We start from the raw sequence: 25332 nt of genomic DNA, 5'->3' as shown, positions 1-25332 counted from the left end.
TCATAAGGTGAGAGAAACTTGCTCTACAAGTAATACAAATTCTACCATGGGTCTATAGGGAGAGAAAAGTGAGAACTTGCATCAAGTCAAAACTAAACATCATAAGACGCAAGTAGGACACACAAAGGTATGACCAGCCCATGATGGGTACCTCGTTAAAACCTAGTCAGGTAGTAAAACTCTAAAGGGAAATATGCTCCTAATCGCAGAAAAAAAAAAAAGAAAAAAAAAAGTACATTAGGATTAAGTGAGTATACTTATAGATACTCCCCTGAATTTGACAAACTTTCAAATGAGAGCTACAACATTGCAAATTAGATAATACGCATGCTAATTCCTTGAACAATCTTCTAGAAGGTAGACTTCAGCAATGACTTCGTTAAGAGGTTAACCAGGTTGTCTGGGGAACAGATTTGCTTAACTTCAATCTTCTAATGCTTTGCTGATGTGATGTAAACGCAATATGCTTGGTGTTGACTTTGTTTATTTATCATGTCTTGGTATGGTGGCATTATCTTCATAGATTGTCGTTGGGACTCAACGATGGATGAAAAACCACAAATACTTCGAATATCCACAACAAGAGCTCTCAACCATGTTTCTCATGTGTAGCGTAGTGAGGTGCAGTGAGTCTTGGAACGATTCAAAGATTTCGCAACTAAGATCTATTTTGTGGATCTCCAAGATATTGCAGTATCCCTAATGGTAAAGATATAACTATTTAGGGACATGCCTTTGTGTGGGTTTGATACGTAACCTACTCAGCATAACAAATAAGGTAAGCATTATTTTGAGGATTAGGGGTTGAATCCCCTAGTGTGTCAACCTCCGTGCTTCGTGGCAAAGCAGACTTGCAAAAATGCCTAACCTTTCCTCACATCCGAGAAAGCACTCCCAACAACATTGCCTGCTCAAAAATCGAAGAGGCACCGTTCTCTGAATCTCGAGAACCAGATCCCCAACAAGATTGCTTGCTCAAAAATCGAAGAGGCACCGCTATTCGAATCTCGAGAACCAGATCCCCAACAGGATTGTTTGTTTCGAAAATCAATAAAGCACCGTTATCCGAACCTTGAGAGCCGAATTTTAATGGATAAAAATTTTCGACGCTTTTCACACGTAACATCAGCTTTCCAGGTAACGTGGACCACTTTGTCAAAGATCTCTGACAAAGTTAAGACACGTGAACCTTGCAGCTCCCACTACATTGCTATGACCGAGAAAGGTAAAGGAACATTATTACTAATTACTGTTGGAAGAATTCCTATATATGTCCACCTTCATCCTCAACAGACAGGCAAACCTGCAAAAATGCTCAACCATTCCTCACATCCAAAACGGCATTCCCAATATAGCCTTTCGAAATACTCTGTTTTCTTCGCCCTCAATAATACATCTGCCAACCTGCCACATCAAAGCAAGAATATCTCATATCATCAGGATTGAAAGTAAGAGTACCCCATATCATGCTTTTTTCCTGTCTTTTCCTTTGCCTTTGCTTTTACTTGCAGAACAAAGAGAAAGAATGCAATCAGTCGGAACCTGAAATCAAACTTTCGATCTGGAACTGATTGCCCGAAACCTTTGACTAGCTGCTTACATAGCATTGCTCTTGAGTACTCATCCTCAACTGTTGTCAAGGTCACGAATTCCTTCGGCAAGTGCCGCAGAACAGTCGATATGATGGCAGCCTTTTACACTAGAGCTGCCAAGCATGGATGAGTTGTTAAGAAGTGATGCAGTTAAGACCATTCAAATGCAAAGGTTGTGCACCACTTCTGCTATGCAAAAGATTGAAGCAGAAAGTTTAATGATGAGCTAGAACAAATCACTACAGCATGACGCCCTTCCTTTAGAACCGCACAATCTAGACGGATAAGTCTAAGTCAAATCCAAGCTTGGCATCATTGCTCTAATTGAAAAGATTGAGAAGCTTCAATAGCCTTTTGCTAGCACCGTCGCCGAAGAACAAAGCCTCGCCATACCACATCCACTACTTTGTCAACAACAGAAGTATCATATATAATCAGGATCGAATGTACCCTAGATTTGACGGACTTATTTTGACCTGCAAATTCTTGAGTCGACTCGCTCGTTTGGAAGAAACCGGAAAACCCTACAGCCCAGTTCAAGAATAAGCCTGTGGAAAGTCAACAAGTACAACAACACGTGCCAATTCATCCGTTACTTTTTCAAAAGCAAAAATATCTCATATCATCTTTTCTCCATGTCTTTTTCTTTGTGCGGTTTACAAAACAAGGAGAAGGAGAACAATTAGCCAAAACCCGAAATAAAACTTCTGATCTAAAACTGATTGCTAGGAACTTTGATTGCTTACCTTGTCTGTTACCTCTTTCGGCAGATCTTATTGCTCAAAGACTTGGGGGACTCGCACTTGACCTAGCCCAAAACTACAAGTAAGCTTCAAATGAAAATGATACATTACCTTGTGCGTTAACATCAGCTAAAGATACCATTCCTGGATGGAGGAAAAGTACTTCCAGAGAAGAAGCCGCATCTACTTATGAGGCGGAGGCAAGTGAAAATTATATCACGCTTTGGTACTTAGAAGTTTCGTGATTACTCAATGGCTTGGATCTTGCAAGTCCCCAACCGAGGAGCTTTCCTCACTCGAAAACTTAGGGGAACACTGTTTGTACCATACTTGACCAATCCCGAAACTATTAAGCACTGGTCAACTATATACTGTCAAGGACCCACAAGAGTTTCCCTCTAACCAGGAGGCCAATCACAACGCAACGTGTGTCGATATTAGAGGCCAATCACAACACAACACGTGTCAAAGTCAGAGGCCAATCACAGCACGACACGTGTCAATGTCAGAACAAAGCTAGAAACTCTCTTCTATAAAAGGGGATGATTCTCCCACAATAATCCCTAATGTCATTTGTACTAAATCAGTCACTAGATCCCACTAAAGGAGAGCTTGAACCTATGTATTTGTGTAAACCCTTCACAATAATGAGAACTCCTCTACTCCGTGAACGTAGCCATTATGGGTGAACCACGTACGTCTTATGTTTGCTTCCCTATCTCTGTCCATTTACCTACGTATCTACACTCGTGACCAGAGCAATCTGGTGAAGGTCACAAACTTGACACTTTCTATTGTACCAAAGTCCTCACTGATTTTGTGCATCAACAAGATTATGCAAAAGATCGTGTTGTGTGTTCAAATGCTAGTAATGCTAATGACAATGAAGAAGAAGTTAGACTTGAAGATGTTAATGTCAATGTCAATCAAAATGAGGGCGAGGATGAAAGTGGAGATGATGTTGATACTTTTTTCTCAATACTGAAAACCCAACAACAAAGGAATGTAGAAGTAATACATCCAACAGTGGTGGCAAGAGGGCAAGAGTTAGGATGAAATGGCTAAGCAATTTTCTGTTATGGCTAAAGCTATAGGTGATGTGGGACCTAAGCTTAATGGTCTAGTCCATGCACTTTCAACCGACATAAATTTGACTGAAATGCAACAAAAACTTTATGGTAGGTTGAGCAAAATGAAGTTTTTAGCTCCCAATGAATTGTTTCAAGTCACCAACTTCTTGGCTAAAGAACATGACCTTCTAAGGGTCTTTTTCAACATGCCCGACAAAAGGAAGAGTGTATAGGGCACTACTCTATTGCAGACTTAGATGCATAATGGCATCTAAGTGATAGTCCAAAGATTTGTGAATGCTAGTTTTTTTTCTATGACATGCTTGCTACCATGATGGCATATTTGGAAAGATTGTGAATGTTTTATAAATCTAATGACTGATTAGATGATACCATGATGATTAGGAATAACTACTTTTGTTGATAATATGATGTTTAGGCAGGTTAAGAATATTTTGTTGTTAATATGATGTTTAGGCAGGTTATGAATATTTTGTTGATAATATGATGTTTTGACATGGTATGACTATTTTTTTTAGGTTACTTAAGATGGTTAGGCAAATGTACTTTGATGTAAAATATGACTTTAATGAAATTATTGGTAGTTTCCTACTCTTTAGTGTGTCTATGAAATAAAAGAGCAATTTTAGTTTTTTTTTTTTTTTTTTTTTTTTACTATTATACATTATATCAAAATTATTAAAAAAGCATATAAAATAATTGACTTGAGACGAGCATTTTAGTAATCATACTAGTTTAAAGAATACAAGTTGGACATATGATGTGGAATAGTGTATTGGGTGTGTTGTGCGGTTGTCGTATATCACTAAAGTTCAAGGGAAACTTTTATAGGACGGCAATAAAGTTGGCAATGTTTTATGGTAGAGAATGATGGGCTGTGAAGTATCAACACACACACACACACAAAATGAGTGCTGCAAAGATGATAATGCTTCGTTTGATGTGTGGGAAAAATGACAAGATTAAGAATGAGGATATTCGAGACAAATTAAGAGTAGTTGAAATTGAAAGTAAGATGAGAGAGAATAGATTAAGGTGGTTTGGACATGTGAAACGAAGACCTACATATGCTCCAGTTATAAGATGCGAGTATGAGACAGATGTCCAGGACCAAAAGGGTAGAGGAAGATATAGGAAGACTTGGAAAAAGGCTCCAAGAAAATATTTGGACTACTTGGATCTAACAGAAGACACAGCACAAAACCGAGCGCAATGACATTCTAGGATTCATATAGTCGACCTCACGTAATGGGATAGGGCTTTGTTATTGTTGTATACTAGCTTATATTCCGATTCTGTCGAATTAGTAAACAGCTTTATAGAATTGGTGTCATTTCTATTCCAATTTTAGAACATTTAAGTAAACAATTTCAACAGAAATCCGATTCTGACTTCTCCTCATTTCAACTCATTCTCAATTCAATTTCTCCTCAATCAAATTCCTCATGTGATTACAAGTATGAGCGGTAAGGTTCACCTTTCCTACAGAGGCGGATATAACAAGAATATTTCATATTTGATAACTAGTAAAAAAGAAAAAAAAATTAAATCTCATTTTATTTAAGGGAAATTTTATGAAAAGGGTTTGGGCTAAGTTTATTTTAACAAAAAAACTATGCTATAACTTTATTTAATAAAAAAGAATTAAATATTAATGAAAACCTCTTAAATTTTAATAAAAATGACAGAAAAACTTAAATTTTAATATCAAAAAGAAAAGAAAAAAAAATCTGACGCGTGGGACCCGTGCGTCCATTACAAACACTTGTTTATGAAATTGAACACTATTTATGAAACTGAATGGTACTGCACTATTTAGTGGTCCTGTTTCATAATAGTGTCTAGTTCTTGGTCCACTTTCATAAATAGTGTCTAATTCTTGGTCATTTTCATAAATAGTTGCTAGTTATTGCGTCCAGTTTCATAAATAGTGTATAGTAATTGATTCAGTTTCATAAATAGCGTCTATTTCTAGGTCCAGTTTCATAAATAGTGCCTAGTTATTGGTCCACCTTCGTAAGTTTTGAAACTTAGACATTTTTGGTCCTGTAAAAGCATCCATTGCACCAAAAACGATGAACCCATAAGTGATCTTTTAGATCAAAATCTTGAGAAGATTATGTTCTCAGTAATTATATTTAAAATGTTGTTTTCAATTACCAAATTAAAAGGCAAGCTCTGTGAGCTTAGAGTTTTATCGCTGCCTTTCAATGAACTTGGTGGCGAAATTCCGAAGGAAATTTGTGTGTTGGAGAAGCTTGAAGTGCTTGATCTTGAGGGGAATTTGTGGAACGGAAATTTGCCAAGCCGGTTTTCGGGCTTGAGGACGTTGAGAGTTTTGAATCGTGGGTTTAATAGAATTGGTGGGGACATTCTTTTTTAGCTTTCCAAATGTGTGGATTTGGAGGTGGTGAACTTGGTAGGTAATGATGTTGGTAGTTTTGCAAAGTTGCAGGGGCTTTATTTGGCTCAAAATAGGTTAAACGGTGAGTTTTTTTTTTTTTTTTTTTTTTTAATTTTAATTTTTATCATTAAATAAAATTAGTAAATAATTTTTAATTAAAATATAAAAATTTGAAGTTTTTTTTTATTTAATCGCCCTCGCAAACACGTGGGGACAGTTTATTTAATTAATTGCAACAATCCCGTTACTTCGGAGAGCACAATCGGTTACGTCGATGTCTCCTTCTTCTTTCTTCAGTTGAGAGGATCAGTTTGTTTCAGACTTGATCGAGCTCCGAAACCCCTACTCAGATCTGGCTCCCCACCGCTCACCGGAATTCACTCGAGCTCCGCGTCTCTCCTGTTTTTGCCGCACAAGAAAAATATGCATTGCCGGCCGTCTCACAGCCGGCTATCTGGCTCGGCTTTTCACTCTCGGATTTCAGCTCTCTTGCTCACCATGGTCTCCACCATGGCCGCCATCTACGTCGCCGGCCGGTGAGTTTTCAAATTTCCAATTTTGTTATTTGAATTTCGAGCTGTTCATATTTTCCATTTTTATGGAAAAGTTTTTATCTTTTTGAATATGATGAATGTTTGATGAGTTGTGGTGTGTTGATAGACTGTGGCAGGATGCTGCCGATAGGGTTTATTTGATTCGGGAGATTGATAGAAGAAATGGTCGGGTAATTTTTTACCTTTTCGTTTTTTTTTTTTTATTTTTAAAATTTTGTTTTTGTCTAAGTTTTACCTTCCAATTTCAGTTCAAATGCGTAACTCAACAGTAATGTGCATTAAATTCTGTATATATGTATCGAAGAGATTACGAATTAGGCAGATAATCGTCAACTTTTTACTTTCAGGGTCAATCTGCTGTATCCGTAGACGATACACTTAAAATTATAGCTTGCAGGTGATTGATCAAAGCTATTCTTTAAAAGGTGTCATTTTCGAATTTTATGTTATTGTCTTTGCTGTTATGAATGATGGTTGTTTTCTAGGGAGCAAAAGAAGCAGTTGTCCGCCCTTGAGATGCAACTGACTACGGCAAGACAGGAAGGTTTCGTCTCAAAGAGCTTGTCAAAAAATGAGGGGTCTCAATCTAAGAAGAAGCTTTTAGCTGTTATAGGAATTATTACAACATTTGACCGCAAGAAAAATAGGGAGGCAATTCGTAAGGCGTGGATGCCTAGAGGTACTTTGTGCAAATTTCGTCGTTCTTTTCTTTTATCCTCAATGCAATTTTATGCAAATAAATGATCCATGTTAGTGGTACAGTCTTTTGCACTCCTATCAATTTTCTAGTCATAAATGTTTTGGTTTGCGATGGTGGACCAAACTTCTTCTAGCAGTTATAGCAATTTTATGTATATATGTGCAGGTGAAGCTCTAAAAAGATTGGCAGATGAAAAGGGCATCGTTGTGCGATTTGTGATTGGAAGAAGGTCTGTATATCAATGACTTAGAATGATGACAAGGAATTGTCTACAGTTCTGTTCAGTTAAGTATGTGTATCTTGCAGCCCAAATCGTGGAGACAGTTTGGACAAGCAAATAGACAAAGAAAATGAGCGGACCAACGACTTCATTATTCTTGTATGTTAACCATTTGAACAAATCTGTTTTACATATATTTGGTGGGATCTTTTAGTTGGGTGAAATTTCGTATTGTCAAGAACTTTTTTTCATTACTAGTACGCACATGTGATTCTATTTGGATTCCTTAAGAAGTCCTGTGAAAAATTCAAGGTGCTGTTCGAGGCTTTGAGCTAGTTGGTATGTAGAATAGAGACTAAGTGATGGCTAGTTAGAGTATGACTAACTGATGGCTGGTTTGTAGGTATGAACTAGCCAATGTAACGTTGAATTTAGTTTGAGGAAAGCTCCCTGTGCATTCCGTATTTTTATTTCTTTTATCATGCTCATGGACCTTAACAAAAATTTGTGGACATCCCTCATGGTTGATTCATGTCATCATATGTGGGATAGCTGAAATTGCTACGGGCAGATACGTTTATGACACATTGTTTAAATTGTTCTTTTACTTTACAGGATGATCAAGTGGAGGCATCTGAGGAGCGGCCAAAAAAGACAAAATCATTCTATATTCATGCAGTAGAGAACTGGGATGCTGAGTTTTATGTTAAGGTCAATGATGATGTTTATGTTAATATTGGTAGGTAGTTGTAATATAATTCTTTCTAGTAAACAAGAAGATAGTTAATCCTCGTGATACTTTCTGTTATACCTGCGTTAAATTAAATTCTGGTAATTAATTTGGATAAAAATAGTTACTAGTTAAAAACCTGTGCTTATGATCGAAGAAAACCAAAGAAACTGCCAGATGAGAGCATAGTTATATGGTTATTTAGTCATGATCTCAAGTGAAGTGTTCATTTGTATCTCGGAAATCAAAGCTGCATTACATATAATTACAATTTAGGAATTTGATTCTTTTTGCCATTGTTTTACCAATAGAACCTTTGTGAAAAATGCTGAAATTGTTTGTCTAACTTCAGAGTAGCTTAGATTTGGACACCACAGGGTATAATTGAAAAATAAGGATAGTAATGGTTGGCTGTTAACCGTGTCAGAAAAGTTTATGCCCCTAAACAACTTATTTGAAGTGCATACTAATATTTGGCCTTTATTATGACTCAGATGTCCTGGGAGCAACTCTAACTGCTTATTTAGATAAGCCTCGTGTCTATATTGGGTGCATGAAATCAGGCGAAGTCTTCTCTGAACCGTGAGTGCAGAAAACATGCTTTATATGATGGAAACTTTGAAACTATGAGTTATTTTAGATTCGATATAACTATTTTATTGGTTTGTGTTGTCTCAATTACACAGAACACGCAAGTGGTTTGAGCCAGACTGGTGGAAATTTGGCGATGCAAAATCGTAAGCACGAATTTTTTTTCTTTTCTTCTACCTTTAAGATAGATTTCTTAATCCATGTTGTTGCTCTCTCTCTCTCTCTCTCTCGCCATGGTGGAAATTTAGGCAAATTTATGGCGGGAGGTTGATCATTAGTTCTTTATATGGAAAAAGTATCTTTGAAAATGTTCATTTAGTGAGATAAGTAAAAGGCTCTTTTCGACTGAAGTGACCTGTTAGAGCAGCCCAACGAAATGTTATCCTAAAAAAACAAAAATGTGAGAAACGATGATAACTGATTTTTTCTACAGTGCCTTGGTAATTTCTCCATATAGACTGTTCTACGTGATATTGGATTGCCTAATGATGCTGGGAGGGTGGTCGTTAGTTCTTTGTAGGGAACAACGTGTGTCTGAAAATGTTTGTTAGTTAGGTAAGTAGAAGGAAAAGGTGTAAAGTTGATTATTTAGTTTTCTCTGTATGTCCTTTATATAAAGGATTCTCATCTGAACGATCATGGTAGGCGTTAGGCTGTTCAAGTATTGAAGCAATTCATAATAGCATTTGAATTTGCTGCTTAAATTCCCAGGTTCTACTATGTAATATTTCACTTGGCTTCTGATGCAGGTACTTTAGACATGCTTCTGGTGAATTGTACGCCATTTCTAGAGCCTTGGCTCAATTTATATCAATAAACAGGTACTTCCGCCGCCTCTTTATCTTTTCTTCTTTCATGTTTCAATAGTATCGTGTAGCATGCTGACAACTTTGGGAGGATTTAATTTATAGCTTTCTGTCGGTTTGCAGGTCTATTCTTCGTGCTTATGCTCATGATGATGTTAGTGCTGGGTCATGGTTTATTGGGCTTGATGTGAAGCACATTGATGAACGGAAATTTTGCTGCTCCTCTTGGATGCCAGGTCTGTCGATCTTTTCTGTCGAGTACATATACAAATCACTATGAACATAATGAAACTTTTCCCAATAATATCTGGATTTCTCTTGAAAAGACTGCTGAAGTATAACTACTGTCTTAATATCAAGGCAAGAAATCATCTTGCTGCGGTTTACTTGCTTCTCAACCATTTTTTCTTCGAAAATGCTTGTTGAAAAGGGGAAACAAAATTTTTAATAATTAGAAAAACACAACCAAGGACAAATAGAGGAAGAGTGACAGGGTCTTTAGATGCTGAAAGCCATTCAATATGATTCTCCGTCTCCACTGCGGTAATTTTCACAGAAGGATATATTTGAATCTGATGATTCTCGTTACTAATCCATGTGCATCTTTCATTTCAGGAGGAATGTGTACAGCCGTGTAATCTAAAGTACCGCACACCTATTGATACAACCAATACATTATGAAAGGGAAGTCCCTTCATTTTCAGCAGTACACAATCATTTATTCTGCCCAAATTGATTCGAGCAGCCTTGAGCTAGGAGGTTAGATTAGATTCAGTTCTATATGCTGCTGGTCGAGGTTCTCTGGGAGGCTCCGGATCCTGTTAGTTTTCGCCCTCGCAGTTACTGAAAGTCCGGTGTCACTCTAAGTAGTCTTTTTCGTCATACCTGTATCAGTACCGTACGAGTTCATCCTTGAATTTCTCTAATCTTACTTCTGTACCTAGGAACCATTGATGGAGAAATACAATTTTCTTTTGGTTGTTGATTATATACAAATTGGAACTCATGGTGTAGCATTGGTTCCATACTTTCAGTGATTATTTCTTCAATTACTGCCAGTTAGGGTTTGATACCTAAGACGAAATTAACTGGTTAAGGTTGGACGTTAACTTCATAAGAACCCGCAAATTAACCGGTTATAATTTCTCGACATAATATTTGCATTAACACGTCATTCTGGCCACCTTATCTACCTCAGATCAACCTTATTTATTTTTTTATTAAAAACTTACGAGCCTTCGACTTATTAAATCTCAAGTTGTAGGCAATCTTTTTTACCATTTAAAAAAAAGAATTTGACAAAAAAAAAATAAAAATCAATTAAAATCTGAAAACAAAAATTAATCAAAAAAATGGTGCAATCAAAAGGACTATGATTTATGGCGGGGCACACAGACTAATGCAGCATTGAACAGAAAAAGCCATCCTTGCCGGATTCTCTATATGAGGATCTAAGAATCCTCTAATCACATTCGTCGTGATTCGAAGGATCTTGATCCTCGCAAAGAGAATCCGACTAGCATCAACTCTCCAGCAAAAGTGGCATGAAGTTTGACTTAGACGTTGCTCTGGCAATCAGTTCTTAACACGTGTACGGCTCAGAACAATAGTGCCACATCCATCATCTGGGCCAATCCTATTAACCCAGTTCACGACAAGACCGGCCGGTGTTCGCTACCATAGAAGGCAAAAATTCCCCATCTAAAATTTCCAGCGAGGAAAGTAAAACGCGGGAAAATTGAGCAGCTAGGGTTCGGGTTTTTTGGGGCTCCTTCAACATTACTACTTTGATTTCAGTTCCCCCTTCTGTAGATTTCGGAAGATTCAGGTCTATTGCAATTTCCTCTTATGTTTTGGGGTGTGTGTGTATGTTGAAGCTTTCTGGATCCTTGAATTTTACAGATGCAGGTAAGGGGAAAATTTTAAATTTCAAAATTAATTGGAGAAGATGACAATTTTTAATAGTTTTAATTAACAAAGGGGGAATTAGTTGGTGTGCAAGTGATCCGATTTTATCATTTAGAAATTGTGTGACAATCTTGGGAACGGTAAAAGTAGAAACTAATGGGCATATGGATGATGAATTACTGAGATAGAAAGGTATAATTTTGTGTGTGTTGCATGTGCTGATTGAAATGTTGATGATGAAGCTTCTTTTTTTTGGGTGAAAATTATAAAGCTTCCTTTTTTGGTGGAAATGATAATGCTTTCGTTTTTTTTTTTTTTTTTTTTCTTGTGCGTTAGATTTTGAAATTTTTCGTTCGGTAATTCAAAATCTGATTGGTTCGGCTGAAGTGTGCGAAATTTTTGAATTGTTGATATAGTAATTCGAAATCTGGATTTTTCCTTGTCCCAGTTGTAAAAGAAAGAAATAGGATGGTCATTAAATTTAATCTAACAATATATTTTGTTTTGTTGTACATTCTTAACGTGAGATAGTCGCCGGTGTTTTGATATGCAGCCGTGAATAGTAACCTGACCTGTGACAGCTTCTTCAAGCACAGGGAAGGCCTTCTAAAACATTGGACAACATGGACCAAGATGTAACAAAGAAGTTAAAGGGATCGGATGGAACTGCAGTGCCAGTTGGATATGACAATCCCAAGGAGGGTGATAACGGGAACCTAGTCCTTGAGGCATCAAAGAGGTAATTTCTTTCCTTATTCTTTTATCTTTCACATTACGAACCAGGCAGCAGCGTCAAGTTATTAACTCTCTGATGTTGTCACTGGCTTTAACCAAACTAAATTTGATCTTATGACTACGTGCAGTTTGGAACAAAATATTGATGGTTTGACTGATGGAAATGATGGTGGCACTAACGTAAGTGTTTTTTTTTTTTTTTTTGTTATGTCTGCCCGTATCTGAGATGGGTTTCCTCTTTTTATTTGATGATTAGATGATATTTATGCATGAAGATAAATTTTTAAAGTAATCTTGGACTTCATCTATCAGGCAAACCACCTCACTCAGAGGAAAAATGGGTCCGACAGCATGCAATCTGCTGGTAAGAGTGAGCACTCCTCTTTATTGTTTACTTTCATAGTAATGCGAGACTTTTTTCAATCAGGATTTCTGAGTTTAATTTTGTGGGAGGAACATTTTGGTGGCCTGTTTTTGCTGTCCATCCCTCTTCTGTTGATTTTGTATAGAAAAAGGGGATGGTTTAATATGGCCTGGATTTACGTTAATGAAGGAGAAATGCTGTGATGGTCCTAAATTTGGACATGCTACCTTAACCAGTTGCTTCATACTATTACTGACCGATTTCTTTTCCTAACTATCTGAACGACAGAAAATGATGTGAAAGTCCATGCTCAGGTCAGTCCGACAACTGAAGAGGAAGCGAAAGAGATTTCTACAAATGTTTCTGGTTATGCACCTCCTGCTGCTGGTTTTGTGGGAGTATCTCTTGGTTCACCATATGAGAAAATAGGAGTTAGCACAGCCTTTGTCGCTCCGTCTGCTGGTGCTCAGTTGCCTTTTCGTACTTCAGTTCTGGTATGGAAATGTTTACCTTATTGATTTTGGTACTAATTATTTGCTTGCAAGCTTATCCTTTCCATTTCAGTTTGAATTGAAGTTAGATAACTGTTAAAAGAATGCGGACTTTGATACTTCTCTGTTTCTTTGTTTTGAACAACACTCAGTTACTGGTTTGATTGAAATCATGGGATTGATGAAAGATTACGGATTTGGATTTTCCTCAAATTTTGTGAGCCAGAGTTTGCTGTGAAACAAAGCCATCTTAAGACTCTGCAGGGTGGTTATTTACTGAAACATTGTTCTATTCATGACTTTTGAGGAATATTGAGTTCAGACTCATCTTGGTTGAAACGAATTCTAAGATAACTCTTAGATGTAGTCTGCTATTCACACTATTGATTCACATGTTGGTTTCCTCAGGATGAAAGGCAGATGAAACGAGAGAAAAGGAAACAAGCTAACAGAGAATCTGCAAGGAGATCTAGGTTAAGGAAGCAGGCTGAATATGAGGAACTGGTGAAGACATGTGAATCCTTAAACGAAGAGAAAGTTGCTCTTCAATCCAAAATGGAAGAATTGAAAGGGGATTCAGAGACACTGAGGCTTGAAAATGCCGCATTAAGGGTACTACTCAATGTTCTCATAGAATTTATTGAGCTGTGGGCCTGTTCTCGGTTATTTTTTACGTGTACCAAGTTGTCTCTTTCTTTTTTCTCTTTGGTCTTTTTTAATAACCGGATTCTCAAAGATCAACCATACTAATAGTACATCGAAGGATTAAGTTTCTAGGTTGTTTTCCTGCAAAAGTTTGGAGGTTGACTCATGAGTCAGTAGCATGTCCGAGCCCAAGGCTGGGTTCATGGTGCTGGGCTTTGAGTTAGTTGGAGATTTTGCATATTCATGTGCACCGCAAATAGTTACCCAACTAGTGGAACTCTAAGCATATTTTACCCAAAAAACCATAGGCATTTGAACAACTATGTCCGTATTGTTTTGATTTCTTATATCCACCATATACTTAGAGTAAACAAGCCATCCCCACATTGAATTATCATGCGTTGTTGCTTTTGGTTGCCAAAAATTGACCAAGTGTAGGAATTTACCAATTGAGTGAGGGGTGTGGTGTCGGAATGGGTTTTGATCAGATATGTTGTAGCATGTGCTACTGAGTTAAGTTGAACCTGAAAAATTGAGGAAAACTGATTTGATCATCCTAGTTTGTTTCAACCTAAGATATATTTACATTTACTTGCAGCTCGATCTCAAATGAGTTTTGTCTTGTAGGAGAAGCTGAAAAATGCTCAGGCGGTGATGCAAGGAGGGATTGTTTCAGTTAAGATTGAAGTAGACTTGGACCTGCCAAATGATGCCAGAAATATACTGAGCAATTTGGGTTCTGTAAGCAGGAATGATGAGCTGGATCGCGAGAAACATGAAAGTTCCATGTCTGAAACCAAGTTCCATCAGCTGATGGAATCAAACGCTAGGACTGATGCTGTTGCTGCTAGATGATAAGGAAGCTGGTGTTGTCTGCAGCCTCACATCACACTTGGTGGACTGATAGACCTCATTAACTTAACTTTCGGTTTACAACCAGCAGGTGGAATACAGGAAATTCCGAGTGGAAGAGGGTCAGAAAAAGAACTTGCTAATTTATGGTTCCTTTAGCATTCAACTCTCCTTTGTGCTATGATGTATTAGATTCGAGATTGCCGTGGCGATTTTGGGAGTAATTTAGGGTAGGCTAAAAGTGTGTTTCCATATGAACATGAACATTCCAAAGGATAGGTCTCTGAAAGTGACTTGTAATTGTTACTGCAGAATTCTTGTTAGATTGACAGATTCTTCTCTTTAAAATTGGTTTATTACTTTGATCCTTCTACTAGAAATTCGACCATGTCCATGAGATTCAAATTGTTTCGACCTTCGAGTGAAAATGTTAAATCTAGGGATTGATTATCGGCGTAAAAAAAAAAAAAAAAAAAAAAAAAAAAGGAAAAAAGGTCATTATGAACTCCTCGCTCTTATTTGTCACTGGGTAGGAGTGCATTATGATTATTTTTGGAATGTTAATAACATTTCCCTTAATCGACTTATACCTTGTATAGGAATTCACAAGTAGGCTTTTTAAAATTTTTAAAGCCTTATCACATGATTACATTATATAGCGGTATCCATTATCCGCACTTTATCAGGGAAAATTCTGAGTTCAAATATCATGTAAAGTGTCATTTTAAGTTCTAAAGTTAAACGCGCCACTTAGTACTACGGTTTAGTAGTATTCCTCTTCACTGGTAAGTGAAAGGTCTTAGGTTCGATTCTCGTCAAATGTGCATTTGAACCTTATTGCTAGTCTATTGTGGGGTTCAGCCACCCCACTCTCCTTAGTGTAGATAATATCATTTGTTTAAAAAATTATAAGTTAAACGCTGCAAATACAATCCTTTTGTTTGTTCTTCAAAGATAAAGATTATAATTGGTCGTTGAAAAAGTGCAAATCAAAAGGGGTTTTCAAGGGGAATTTTCATAATTTTTAGTGTTGGGACATTGCACCTAGAGCGTATCCATGATGTTGAATTTCAACCCCAAATCACCGTCCTTCCTTCCCAGTGCCCTTCAATTCAAAGCTCAATAGTGAATCAAAGTTCTGGAAAAGAAGGAAAATTATGGGTCATTTGGTAAAGAGTTTGGACTACGTCCACTTCTGCAACTTTCTATGGATTTATGAATTCGACCTGTTTTTGGGCCTCCCCTTTGTGGGGTTCAGTTTGAAGTTTCTATCGAGTATGTTTCCTGTCATGATCCCTCATGAAAGAGTCAAACTTACACAACATTTGATGTACATATGGTTATGTGCTTAGGTGATGTGTTTCCAGACACAAATTTATACAGGCCCAATTGGATTAATGTTCTATGTGATAATAGGGTAGTCGGAAAATTACTACTATGGTAGAAGAAAGAGTAGAATTTAATAACCTTTATAGTGAAATCTGTTAGAATTTAGCACGTGATCTGCACATATGAGCCTAAATTTTTCTTTCTATTTGTTTTTACCCATTATTCAGATAAAAAAAAAAAGTAAAAAGATAAAATAAAGCCCCTTCATCGTTCCCTCTCAATTTGAAACAATGAAATGCGATGTGGGCGTTCATCGTTTGAAATCCAATTGGAAACTGAAATCGTCGATTAAAATCAAAGAAATTTGGTTCGTGTTTCAATAGCCACACCCACATCAATGATTAGGAGAAGAGTGGAAGGGGACGTCGCCCCATAATTCTAAGATATTGATGCAAATCTTGAGATCTTTAGGGCCTGTATTAATTGTTGTTGTGTCAAAATGTAAAATAAATAAAATTAGATATGATGAGTTATGAATCAAGGAAAATGTAATTTATGTAATCTATCATTATACACGAATTACAAATCATGTCTTACATATCTCGGACAAACTAATCCTACCCTTCAAGCTTAATTCCATCCAAACCACAAAATGGGCCCTTAATTAGGTAACGTTTTCTATGACTTTTACAGGTATAGTCTTAAAAAAAATATAATAATAATAATTTCCTTTTCTCCAGTTGGTTTTCTCCTCAATTGGTTCTGCTTGAAAAGAACCCCTTCCACGGCAGGGAAGGCGTGTAAATACCTTAGGGATACTGAATGGATTTTTTTTCCTTCTTCGTGTTGGCCGTTAGGTATAGAGACTGGAATTAGAATGATTAAGTATTAAAAATAAATTTAACCTTACATGTGAGCCTCACGTGCTAATAATTAATAAAAAGTTGACAAAAATTTAATTTTGAGCCTAAAACCTAACACAATTCACCATAGGAGTTTAAATTCTAATATTTTTTTTACCAAATAAGTTATCTTCCGACTCCTCTATCACCACATAAACTGTTAATTCAATTAAGCTATTTATATATTATCATTTATTAGTACTAAATCACAAAATATGTGTTTCAAGCACAAATATGTTTACAATCCGTGTCGTGACAGAATCTCTCCTCAAATATATTCGTAATAAGTACGTACTACTTATCCATCAAAATTATTCTGTATCATATTTTGGTTTGTGTTGTGGCTTTACACAATAAACTGTTTGAATTTGCATTGTTGGCAAGATGAGACGCTAATCCATCTCAAGGATAACATTCTTTATTCACTTTTCAAGATTTGAAGAAAAAAGTTGCTTCAATCATATCTTTTCATCATCAATTTTCCTAGGCAACGTCCAATGCAGACAATCTGCCTGGTTCACCTCAAATTACGCAGAGTTTATTGCATAAATTATTAAATTTTGGCAATAAAATATAAAGCATGTATTCCATTAAAATTTGACATAATGCATCATATCATCAGATTAATACATATGTTATCTTTTAACTAAATGTTCCGTCATTTAATATTATCACATAAAAGGAACAGTTGCATGCAAGTTTTTCTCGACAATCAGGCAATTGACAAAGTCAAAAACTTCATACCTCCCACTTTGTTCTCTATTTTACTTTTAAAAATGGGTTAGTTAATTCAGTTAAAATGGTTGGCATGTTCATACTTGTCCATATCACGTGTAGAAACCAGCAAAGACTAAATCATGGTTGGCTGGTTGCCAAATTTCCCATGTCGTACACGCACATGTAAATACACATGAACACCAATATTTTAGAAAAGTAAGTAAAATATAATTGTCAATTTTTAAAAGTCTGCATGCAAGCGGTACTAATTTATTCTTAATCGCGATCAGTAACCCTCCAAGGACATACCCAAGGACTTTGATCTCTTGTATACGATCTGACGTTTTAATATTTCCTCATCAGGAGCGCCCAAACGTTAATCTAGCTATTCTGTTGTGTTGTATAGATAAATTCATATTTCCGTCCATATAAAGGTGTTTTGACCTCATTTCTTCTTATGTCATAGCTTCCAGTTTTTCTTCCTACTTGTCAGACAATTGTTCCTATCATGAATGCTTTTTGTTTTTGGTTTGAAACCGGGATTGTGAGGGAATTTTAAGACAGTTTGGTCTCATTTTTTGGGTAATTAGTTATCCAGTTTTTCTTCACAAAATTTGGACCCGTTCAAAAAGTGAGAGTTGGGTTGGTAGCTGGGAATTTGGTTTGAGTTCACAAGAAAATATAGGTTTTGTCACAAGAAAGGTTCATGTGAAAGTTGAGTTTCTCAACTGCTTGATTGAATGAGCAGCTGACTATTTCTTTTCGTACAGATTTGAAGCTGTTTTCTAGAGAGAGAGAGAGAGAGAGAGAGTCATCTGTGGTCTTGTTTATTCAATTGGTGTTCTTGCTGTGTTCTTGAAATGAATGATTCTGGATCAGCAGTTGAAGTTTCGAAAGACAAGAATGGAATCGATCAAGTTCATCTTCAGAACCCGCGAGGAGCCTCAGTTCAGGTTAGATTTCTTTTACCAACATCGATATTGTCCTCAACTTAACCATTGGTTTAGTCTATTAGTAGCAAAACCATTATATATATGTGTGTGTGTGTGTATAACTTCATTTTAATCCTTGGCAAAAATGACTTTTAGATTAAATCCATGAGTAAGATCAAAATCTAATTTTAGTCCCTTGATACATTAATAACCTTATTGATTAATTATATTTTTATTTTTTAATTATTTCTCTTTTTCTTTCAAATTTTTAATGTATTAATTTTATTTCATTATAATTTTCATTTTCATTTCATTTATCGTAATATATTTTGTTGTAAACATTTAGATAAACAAATTTTTGTTATACAATATATTTTGATGCACATTGTCTTCTTCATTTAGGTACATTAAATTCATTATAATACATTTCAGTGCATACATCTAGTTACACACATTTTGGTACCTACATTTCGATACAAACATTTAGTTACATTAATTCAATATAATACATTTCGGTACTAACATTTCGGTGCATACATATGGTAAAAAAAAAAAAAAAATGTATGTTAATAAATTTAAATATTTAATGGGAGACATTAAATAAAATGCACATTAATTATTTTGAATCAATGACACATCAAGGGATTATAATCAATATGTAATCTAACACCAGGTTTATTTTAAATATCAATCTTCTTGAAGGATTAAAGTTAAAAAAATCCATATATATAAATAAAATAAGTTGTATTTTATTTAGTCAAGTTTCCGACGTAGGACTTGGTATACTTCAACAGGCCTAAAATTGCTGATTTATAGTTTACATGCATTCTGATGTTGTTGTGCAAACACAATCCAGGTGAGCTTGCACGGAGGCCAGGTTCTGTCATGGAAAACCGAACGCAACGAAGAATTGTTATTCATTAGTAGCAAGGTGAAGAAGTTATTCATTTGTTATTCATGAACAATCGGGAAAATGTACACTGATTTCCTATGTTAGCTAATATATTTTCTGTTTCGTCTATGAAGGCGATTTTTAAGCCGCCAAAAGCAGTCCGAGGAGGAATTCCAATCTGTTTTCCGCAGGTTGGGACCGGATCGTTGGACCATAACGGGTTTGCCAGGAATAGGATTTGGGCCATTGACAATGATCCTCCACCTCTACGTCCGAATGATTCGAATGGAAAAGCCTACGTCGACTTGCTGCTCAAACCATCCGACGATGACATGAAGATTTGGCCACATAGGTAGCACATATAGCAGCATGAATTCTGAAAAAGTAGCATACTAATGCTTTGTGTACAAATATTAGTTTCTAACATGATGATTTGCAACATGTTTTTCAGTTTCGAGTTTCGCCTTAGGGTGTCACTGGCAGCAGAAGGGCATCTAACGCTTATATCGCGCATCAGGAACATCAACTACAAGCCTTTTAGCTTTGCGTTTGCTTATCATACGTACTTCTCCATTTCGGATATCAGGTACATAATGTTTAATTAAGCATAATCTAACTAAAGACTAATTGAAGTTCCGAGATTTAAATGAATATAATTTGGACTGACAGTGAAGTGAGGATTGAGGGATTGGAGACTCTAGACTATCTAGACAACCTGTGTCAAAAGGAGCGGTTTACAGAACAAGGCGATGCCTTAACATTCGAATCTGAGGTAATTGTGTTTTCCCAAAACCTTCTCAACTTGTCAGTGGATCCAAAACGCTCTTTCTAATGAAGTGAAGTTCATTTTTTGTGGCAGGTAGACCGCGCTTATCTCAAGTCTTCGGATGTGATAGCAGTTTTCGATCATGAAAAGAAGAAGACATTCACCGTGCGAAAGGAGGGACTTCCAGATGTTGGTGAGAATCATGTTCTATTTGGATTAGTGTAAACTTTGACATTTTACTTGGTGACAAATTAAAATCTTGTGTTCTTGAACTTTACATGTGCTAGTTGTATGGAATCCATGGGAGAAGAAGTCCAAAGCGATGGTGGATCTTGGAGACGAAGAATACAAACAAATGTTGTGTGTTAACGGAGCATCAATCGAGAAGCCGATCACCTTGAAGCCTGGCGAGGAATGGACCGGTCGATTGGAGCTCTCTCTTGTCCCTTCCAGTTAAATAAAGAGGCTGGCAGTGACTTGCAGGCGAAGAAATAAACCTAGTACCAATATTAATTAGGGTCGAAAAATTCGACAATGTTTGCAATAAACTATCATTAAGAACATGATCATTAGCTTTAATTTTGGTTTATGTTTCTTAATCGATTTCGTTCGACGGAGGCGGAGATTTCTTTTTGCTTCACCCCATTGTAGTTGTAACCTTAAGAATGTATATGGTTCATCTCAATTTAGTCGTGAAAATTTGTAATTTATACACTGCATATTACAATTTGTAGAGGGAAAAATAAGAGAGAGTTAATCATGTTTTTTGGTGGAATATAATCTTTAAGTTTCTAAATTATTTTTTCATTATGACAGAAACACGAGTGGTACATACGAGTGGTACACCACGTGTTTTTATATAAATGGTGAGAAATTTTATTTTTTGAGTTAGTAAATTTTTTACACACATATCCTATTATCTATATAATGACTTGTAGTGTTCACACAAAATTTATTGATGCAAGACCACAAAGAAGAAAAAAAGATGCAACAAGTATGAAAAAAGAGCGCACATTTATATCAGAGCCTAGTTTCGATCTAGGGACCTGTGGGTTATGGGCCCACCACGCTTCCGCTGCGCCACTCTGATTTGTTGTTAATATTTTAATATTAAATATATAAGAACGACACGTAGAAGCGTATATAATTTCACTCATCAATCATCACTGTGACGACGCCTTATGGCCCACATATTCTAAAGTAATACATTACTAAATCCTTAAACCAAAATTCCGATCTTTGTTTCTATTTGTTTTACAGTTTGCTCAATTTTATTAGAAGCTCATAAGCTATAGAGATTTGGTTTGAACTCACTGTCTACGAGAGTTGAATTTAATACCTGTTCTCATTTACAAATAAAAAAAACCATTAAGTGACATTAACCAAGCTTAATTTTGAAATTAAGAACAAATTTTTTTCTTTTCTTGCTGAATTTATTAGTTATATTATGAACACGTTTATATAATTTGAAATATAAAAAAAATATTATGAATACGTTTTTCACCAAGAGGGATTAAATGATTTTTTATTTTATTTTATTTATTTTTGCGTGAATAAACTTTCAAAAGTCAAGATGATGAATCCGTCCACCGTCGTTGAGCTTGACTGACCAAAGACAATTGCAGCTTTGGTCTAAATAAAGCAGCCGTGCATGCTTGCTGACACCACAGCCCATATTCTTCGATCCAGGGACTTGAGTGATGGCCCACCACACTTTCACACGTGGATAGCCATTCACATTAGTAAAGTCGTATGCACACGAGTTTGAATTTTTTTATTTTTAACATTGTACAAACGAGTTTGAATTTGTTTTTTTTTTTTTTTTCTAGTTTAAAGTAGAATATTCTTGTATGAAAAAAAAAATCAATTTTTTTGTTAGAAAGTTCACCCTGACATATTATATCGTACATAGCTTTAAAAGGATCGTCATATAGAAAGAAGACGACACTTATGCAAATAAAGCATAAGTAAAAGTTCTTCCTTGCAGCGATTACAAATATTAAATAACCAAAAACAAAACCTCCACAGGAAAAAAAACCTCTTCTATGACATTAATATGCATATATTCATCCTTTGATTCAAAGTTTCATACCCATTTATCTCTCACTAATGTAAAAAGAGAGACATACATAAAGGGATATGAAACAAAGGATGTGTAAGTTTTTCCTTTTGGATAAGGGAGAAAAGAAGCGAAATTTCATAGTATAATTACTCCTACTACACGTCAATATATAGTATATATTAGTTTTTAAGTGGGTCAAATATGATTCACTCGTTAAATTCTCTTGTATTCTTCAACCTATCCGGCTGTCAAAATTTAACAATGCATGTCATACATTGATGTACTGTAAAATTTTACTGCACATCAGTTCATAGTATATATTGTATTTTAAGTGACTTAGATTCATTCATTAAATTATCTAGTATTCTTGAGCCCATCTAACTGTTAAATTTGACGATGTATATAATGCATTGATGCACTGAAGAATTTTTGTGTACAATAGCATGTCGTATGAACACCAATTGGGTTGCACTACTATGTTTGAAGGGAAATAGTGAGTTACTCAATGGGACCATGTGCAGAAACATGTTCAATATTTCCATGAATTATAACGACCATGATGTGTTAGTTCAAGGTTTAGGAGGAACAATGAAAGCGATTTTGTTCACCCAACAACTTATTGGGCTACTCACAAAACAATGAAAAAACAAGTTGGCATTGGCCCTCAATGAAGATAGAATCATCAAATCCTTCAAGGAAGATAAACGAGTTTGCTGCACCCGTTGCATGAAACATGTGTCTCACGTTTATTATATTTTGTTCAGGCAACGAGTGCAAGGCGTAAATTGGGGCGTTTATAAATTAAGTTTAGTTTGGCTTAGTAAGAAAATTGTGGAGCTCAAGGGTCTCAATTAAATGAGGGCTATTGTATTATTCCTTATCTTTTTTTTTTTTTCCCTTTCTTTTTTCACAAGGGGGACAACATGTGGCAAACCATGGTTATCCACATTTTTCAGACCTGAAGAGGCTATGGGGAATTCCACCCTATCGCTGGCCACAATCAAGCAGACTCACCAATTCAAAATATCGAACATGGGACCGGCCAATGTATATGAAGCCAGATTAAGCAAATCAAAATGATAAACATGTATTAGACAGCTCCACATGATCTGTATTTGCATGCTCCCCTCCCATGCACAAATTCCCTTTCACCTCTAATTCACATGCAATTTCAACTCTGCAAAAAGTATGCAATCTAAATAAAAGCACATATATGCAGGGGCAGATACTAACTGCCTAATTTATTCTACAAACTTCCAATTGCAACATGCCTTCAATTTGGATTTAATTATTGGATACTTTCTAGAAAACGTGTAACTTTTTAATGTATTCGATACTCTGTATGTCACATGATGTTAATTATTTATTTAAATTATAACACGTTAATAATATACTCTTGATGTGAGGCATATCAATTTTATTATTTATTCTTATTAATAACACATATAATTGTAGTCACTATGCATGTGTTCTCAATAAAAAATTAAATTCTTAAAATACGACTTGTAGAAAAGATTGAGAGAAGTTGTAAGGTTCTAAAATAACACATATAATTGTAGTACTATGCATGTGTTCTCAATGAAAAATTAAATTCTTAAAATACGACTTGTAGAAAAGATTGAGAGAAGTTGTTGACATGTGTCACTAAAGTTCTAAAGGACGTTAAGCGCTAGTTGGGCGGCAGATTGAGACCTAGCGCATAGGTGGCAAGGCGGGGCTGTAACATCCCACATCGCCCAGGGGAGTGGATTCTATAAGCCTTATATGTATATTCTCATCTTTACCTAGCACGAGGCATTTTGGGAGCTCACTGGCTTCGGAGTTCATCATTGTAACATCCCACATCGTCCAGGGGAGCGGATCATGTAAGCCTTTTATGTATATTCCCATTTCTACCTAGCACAAGGTCATGGGAGCTCACTGGCTTCGAAGTTCATCGGAACTCTGAAGTTAAGCTAGTTCGCACTAGAGCAATCCCAGGATGGGTGACCCATTGGGGAAGTTCTCGTGTGAATTCCCAGAAACAAAATCGTGAGGGCATGGTCGGGGCCCAAAGCGGACAATATTGTGTTACGGTGGAGTCGAGCCCGGAATGTGGTGAGGGCCTGGGCCGGGATGTGACAGGGGCCTAGACAGATTTAAGTAATATATGTATAAATAAGCTTATACTTAAAAAATACATAATTTCATGAAAATATGAGGAACAAACATATATTGCGTGTTCATTTAAGTATTCAACAAGTCTCTTACAATTTATTGAAAAAAATAAAATGCAAAATGAAAATGACCTATTATCTATCTACGAAGCTCATAGTCAGGCACGGGATGAGATGATCCACATGTGGTCTGCTATTGTGAGAGTCAGGATTTAGGTGGGTCTAGATGGGTTTGGTGGGTGCTTAGGCGGGTTTGAATGAGCTCGATGGGCACCTAGGTGGTCTAGGTGGGCCCTAAGCATCTACACGCTATTTCTTAATTTTCAAATATCTAATGATTAGCTGCCTATCGTCTAGATGGTGCTAGGCATAAATTTTTAGAACAGTGAGAATCACAATCCGAATAATTCATCTACTGATGACCCCACATCAAAGCTTTCTTTACCAACCAGCAGCAAGGACAACAATGGCCAAATAATGATGTTAAGAATTTGTGATGAAAAATAAAAGGTGGTCCAGAATTTGGTTGAAGTCTAGAAGATAATAAAGACCTAGACATGCATTAAGACAAAAGTGGGTGTGTTCTTATAATGAAACAAAAGAATAAGACAGATTAGGGGCAAAAATAATAAAATTATAAAAACAGAGAGGGAAAAAATAAAAAATCAAAGTGGATATATATATCCAATATTAGAAACATTGGCAAAAGTACTATTAATTTGCCTCTTTTTATATAGTTTAAATCAGTTTTACTAAGCTCCGTTCTCTTGATAACTTAATAATAAAAATTAATAAAAAATTATTGTTAAATTGATATCAAGAGTAGAGATTAAAACACTAAAATCACATTAATTAATTCTCCACCTTTGATAACCAAACCAAAACCGGATAACCATGTATTTTTCAATCATCGGGTAACTTCGGAGAACATTTTTATAGTTTTACTTCTTCCAAAGAATATGGACAAGGAAACTGCTATCCACACACCCATTTGTAGGTCTCATACACCGTTGTTAATTTTTTGCTATTAATATCTTTTTTCAATTCATTTGATCCAACTATCGAAAACTGAGAGAGATGTGTAAAAAGTAACAACGGATGGGTGTATAGCATCACCTTAGACCATCTCTAACCGAATGAGGGCCAGAGG

At 36.0% G+C, this 25332-nt stretch overlaps 3 protein-coding genes and 1 pseudogene across 10 annotated transcripts; all 4 read left to right on the top strand.

The window, feature by feature from the left end:
* Nucleotides 1-3016: 3016 nt before the first annotated feature.
* On the top strand, nucleotides 3017-3680 carry LOC148691202 (uncharacterized; annotated as a pseudogene).
* Nucleotides 3681-6087: 2407 nt separating this feature from the next.
* On the top strand, nucleotides 6088-10489 carry LOC137713664 (hydroxyproline O-galactosyltransferase HPGT1-like). The gene is made up of 12 exons (XM_068452993.2): nucleotides 6088-6366; nucleotides 6491-6554; nucleotides 6732-6781; nucleotides 6870-7063; nucleotides 7250-7313; nucleotides 7391-7463; nucleotides 7920-8043; nucleotides 8529-8616; nucleotides 8721-8771; nucleotides 9375-9446; nucleotides 9555-9667; nucleotides 10047-10489. Exons 1-12 carry the CDS (start codon nucleotides 6254-6256, stop codon nucleotides 10067-10069), a joined length of 1029 nt encoding a protein of 342 aa, XP_068309094.2. The 5' UTR covers nucleotides 6088-6253; the 3' UTR covers nucleotides 10070-10489.
* Nucleotides 10490-10826: 337 nt separating this feature from the next.
* LOC137713247 (common plant regulatory factor 1) lies at nucleotides 10827-14774 on the top strand. 8 transcript variants are annotated; one of them, XM_068452536.2, is made up of 7 exons: nucleotides 10827-11259; nucleotides 11936-12078; nucleotides 12203-12254; nucleotides 12387-12438; nucleotides 12727-12932; nucleotides 13338-13541; nucleotides 14202-14774. In XM_068452536.2, the coding sequence occupies exons 2-7, from the start codon at nucleotides 11963-11965 to the stop codon at nucleotides 14427-14429; spliced, it is 858 nt and encodes a 285-aa protein (XP_068308637.2). In that variant the 5' UTR covers nucleotides 10827-11259; nucleotides 11936-11962; the 3' UTR covers nucleotides 14430-14774. The 8 variants fall into 8 exon arrangements, with proteins under 8 accessions (XP_068308637.2, XP_068308634.2, XP_068308635.2 ...); XM_068452533.2 differs by having other exon boundaries at nucleotides 10838-11259; nucleotides 11893-12078; nucleotides 14202-14569; XM_068452534.2 differs by having other exon boundaries at nucleotides 11111-11339; nucleotides 11921-12078.
* A 3354-nt stretch (nucleotides 14775-18128) lies between these two features.
* Nucleotides 18129-20724, top strand: LOC137713972 (putative glucose-6-phosphate 1-epimerase). The gene is made up of 7 exons (XM_068453332.2): nucleotides 18129-18327; nucleotides 19163-19237; nucleotides 19333-19550; nucleotides 19650-19784; nucleotides 19868-19970; nucleotides 20058-20157; nucleotides 20252-20724. Exons 1-7 carry the CDS (start codon nucleotides 18235-18237, stop codon nucleotides 20419-20421), a joined length of 894 nt encoding a protein of 297 aa, XP_068309433.2. The 5' UTR covers nucleotides 18129-18234; the 3' UTR covers nucleotides 20422-20724.
* Nucleotides 20725-25332: the final 4608 nt, after the last annotated feature.

This window comes from Pyrus communis, chromosome 14, assembly GCF_041283825.1.
Source record: "Pyrus communis isolate YQ-2024b chromosome 14, ASM4128382v1, whole genome shotgun sequence".
Taxonomy (NCBI): domain Eukaryota; kingdom Viridiplantae; phylum Streptophyta; class Magnoliopsida; order Rosales; family Rosaceae; genus Pyrus; species Pyrus communis.
This window is presented reverse-complemented; position numbering and strand designations above follow the sequence as displayed.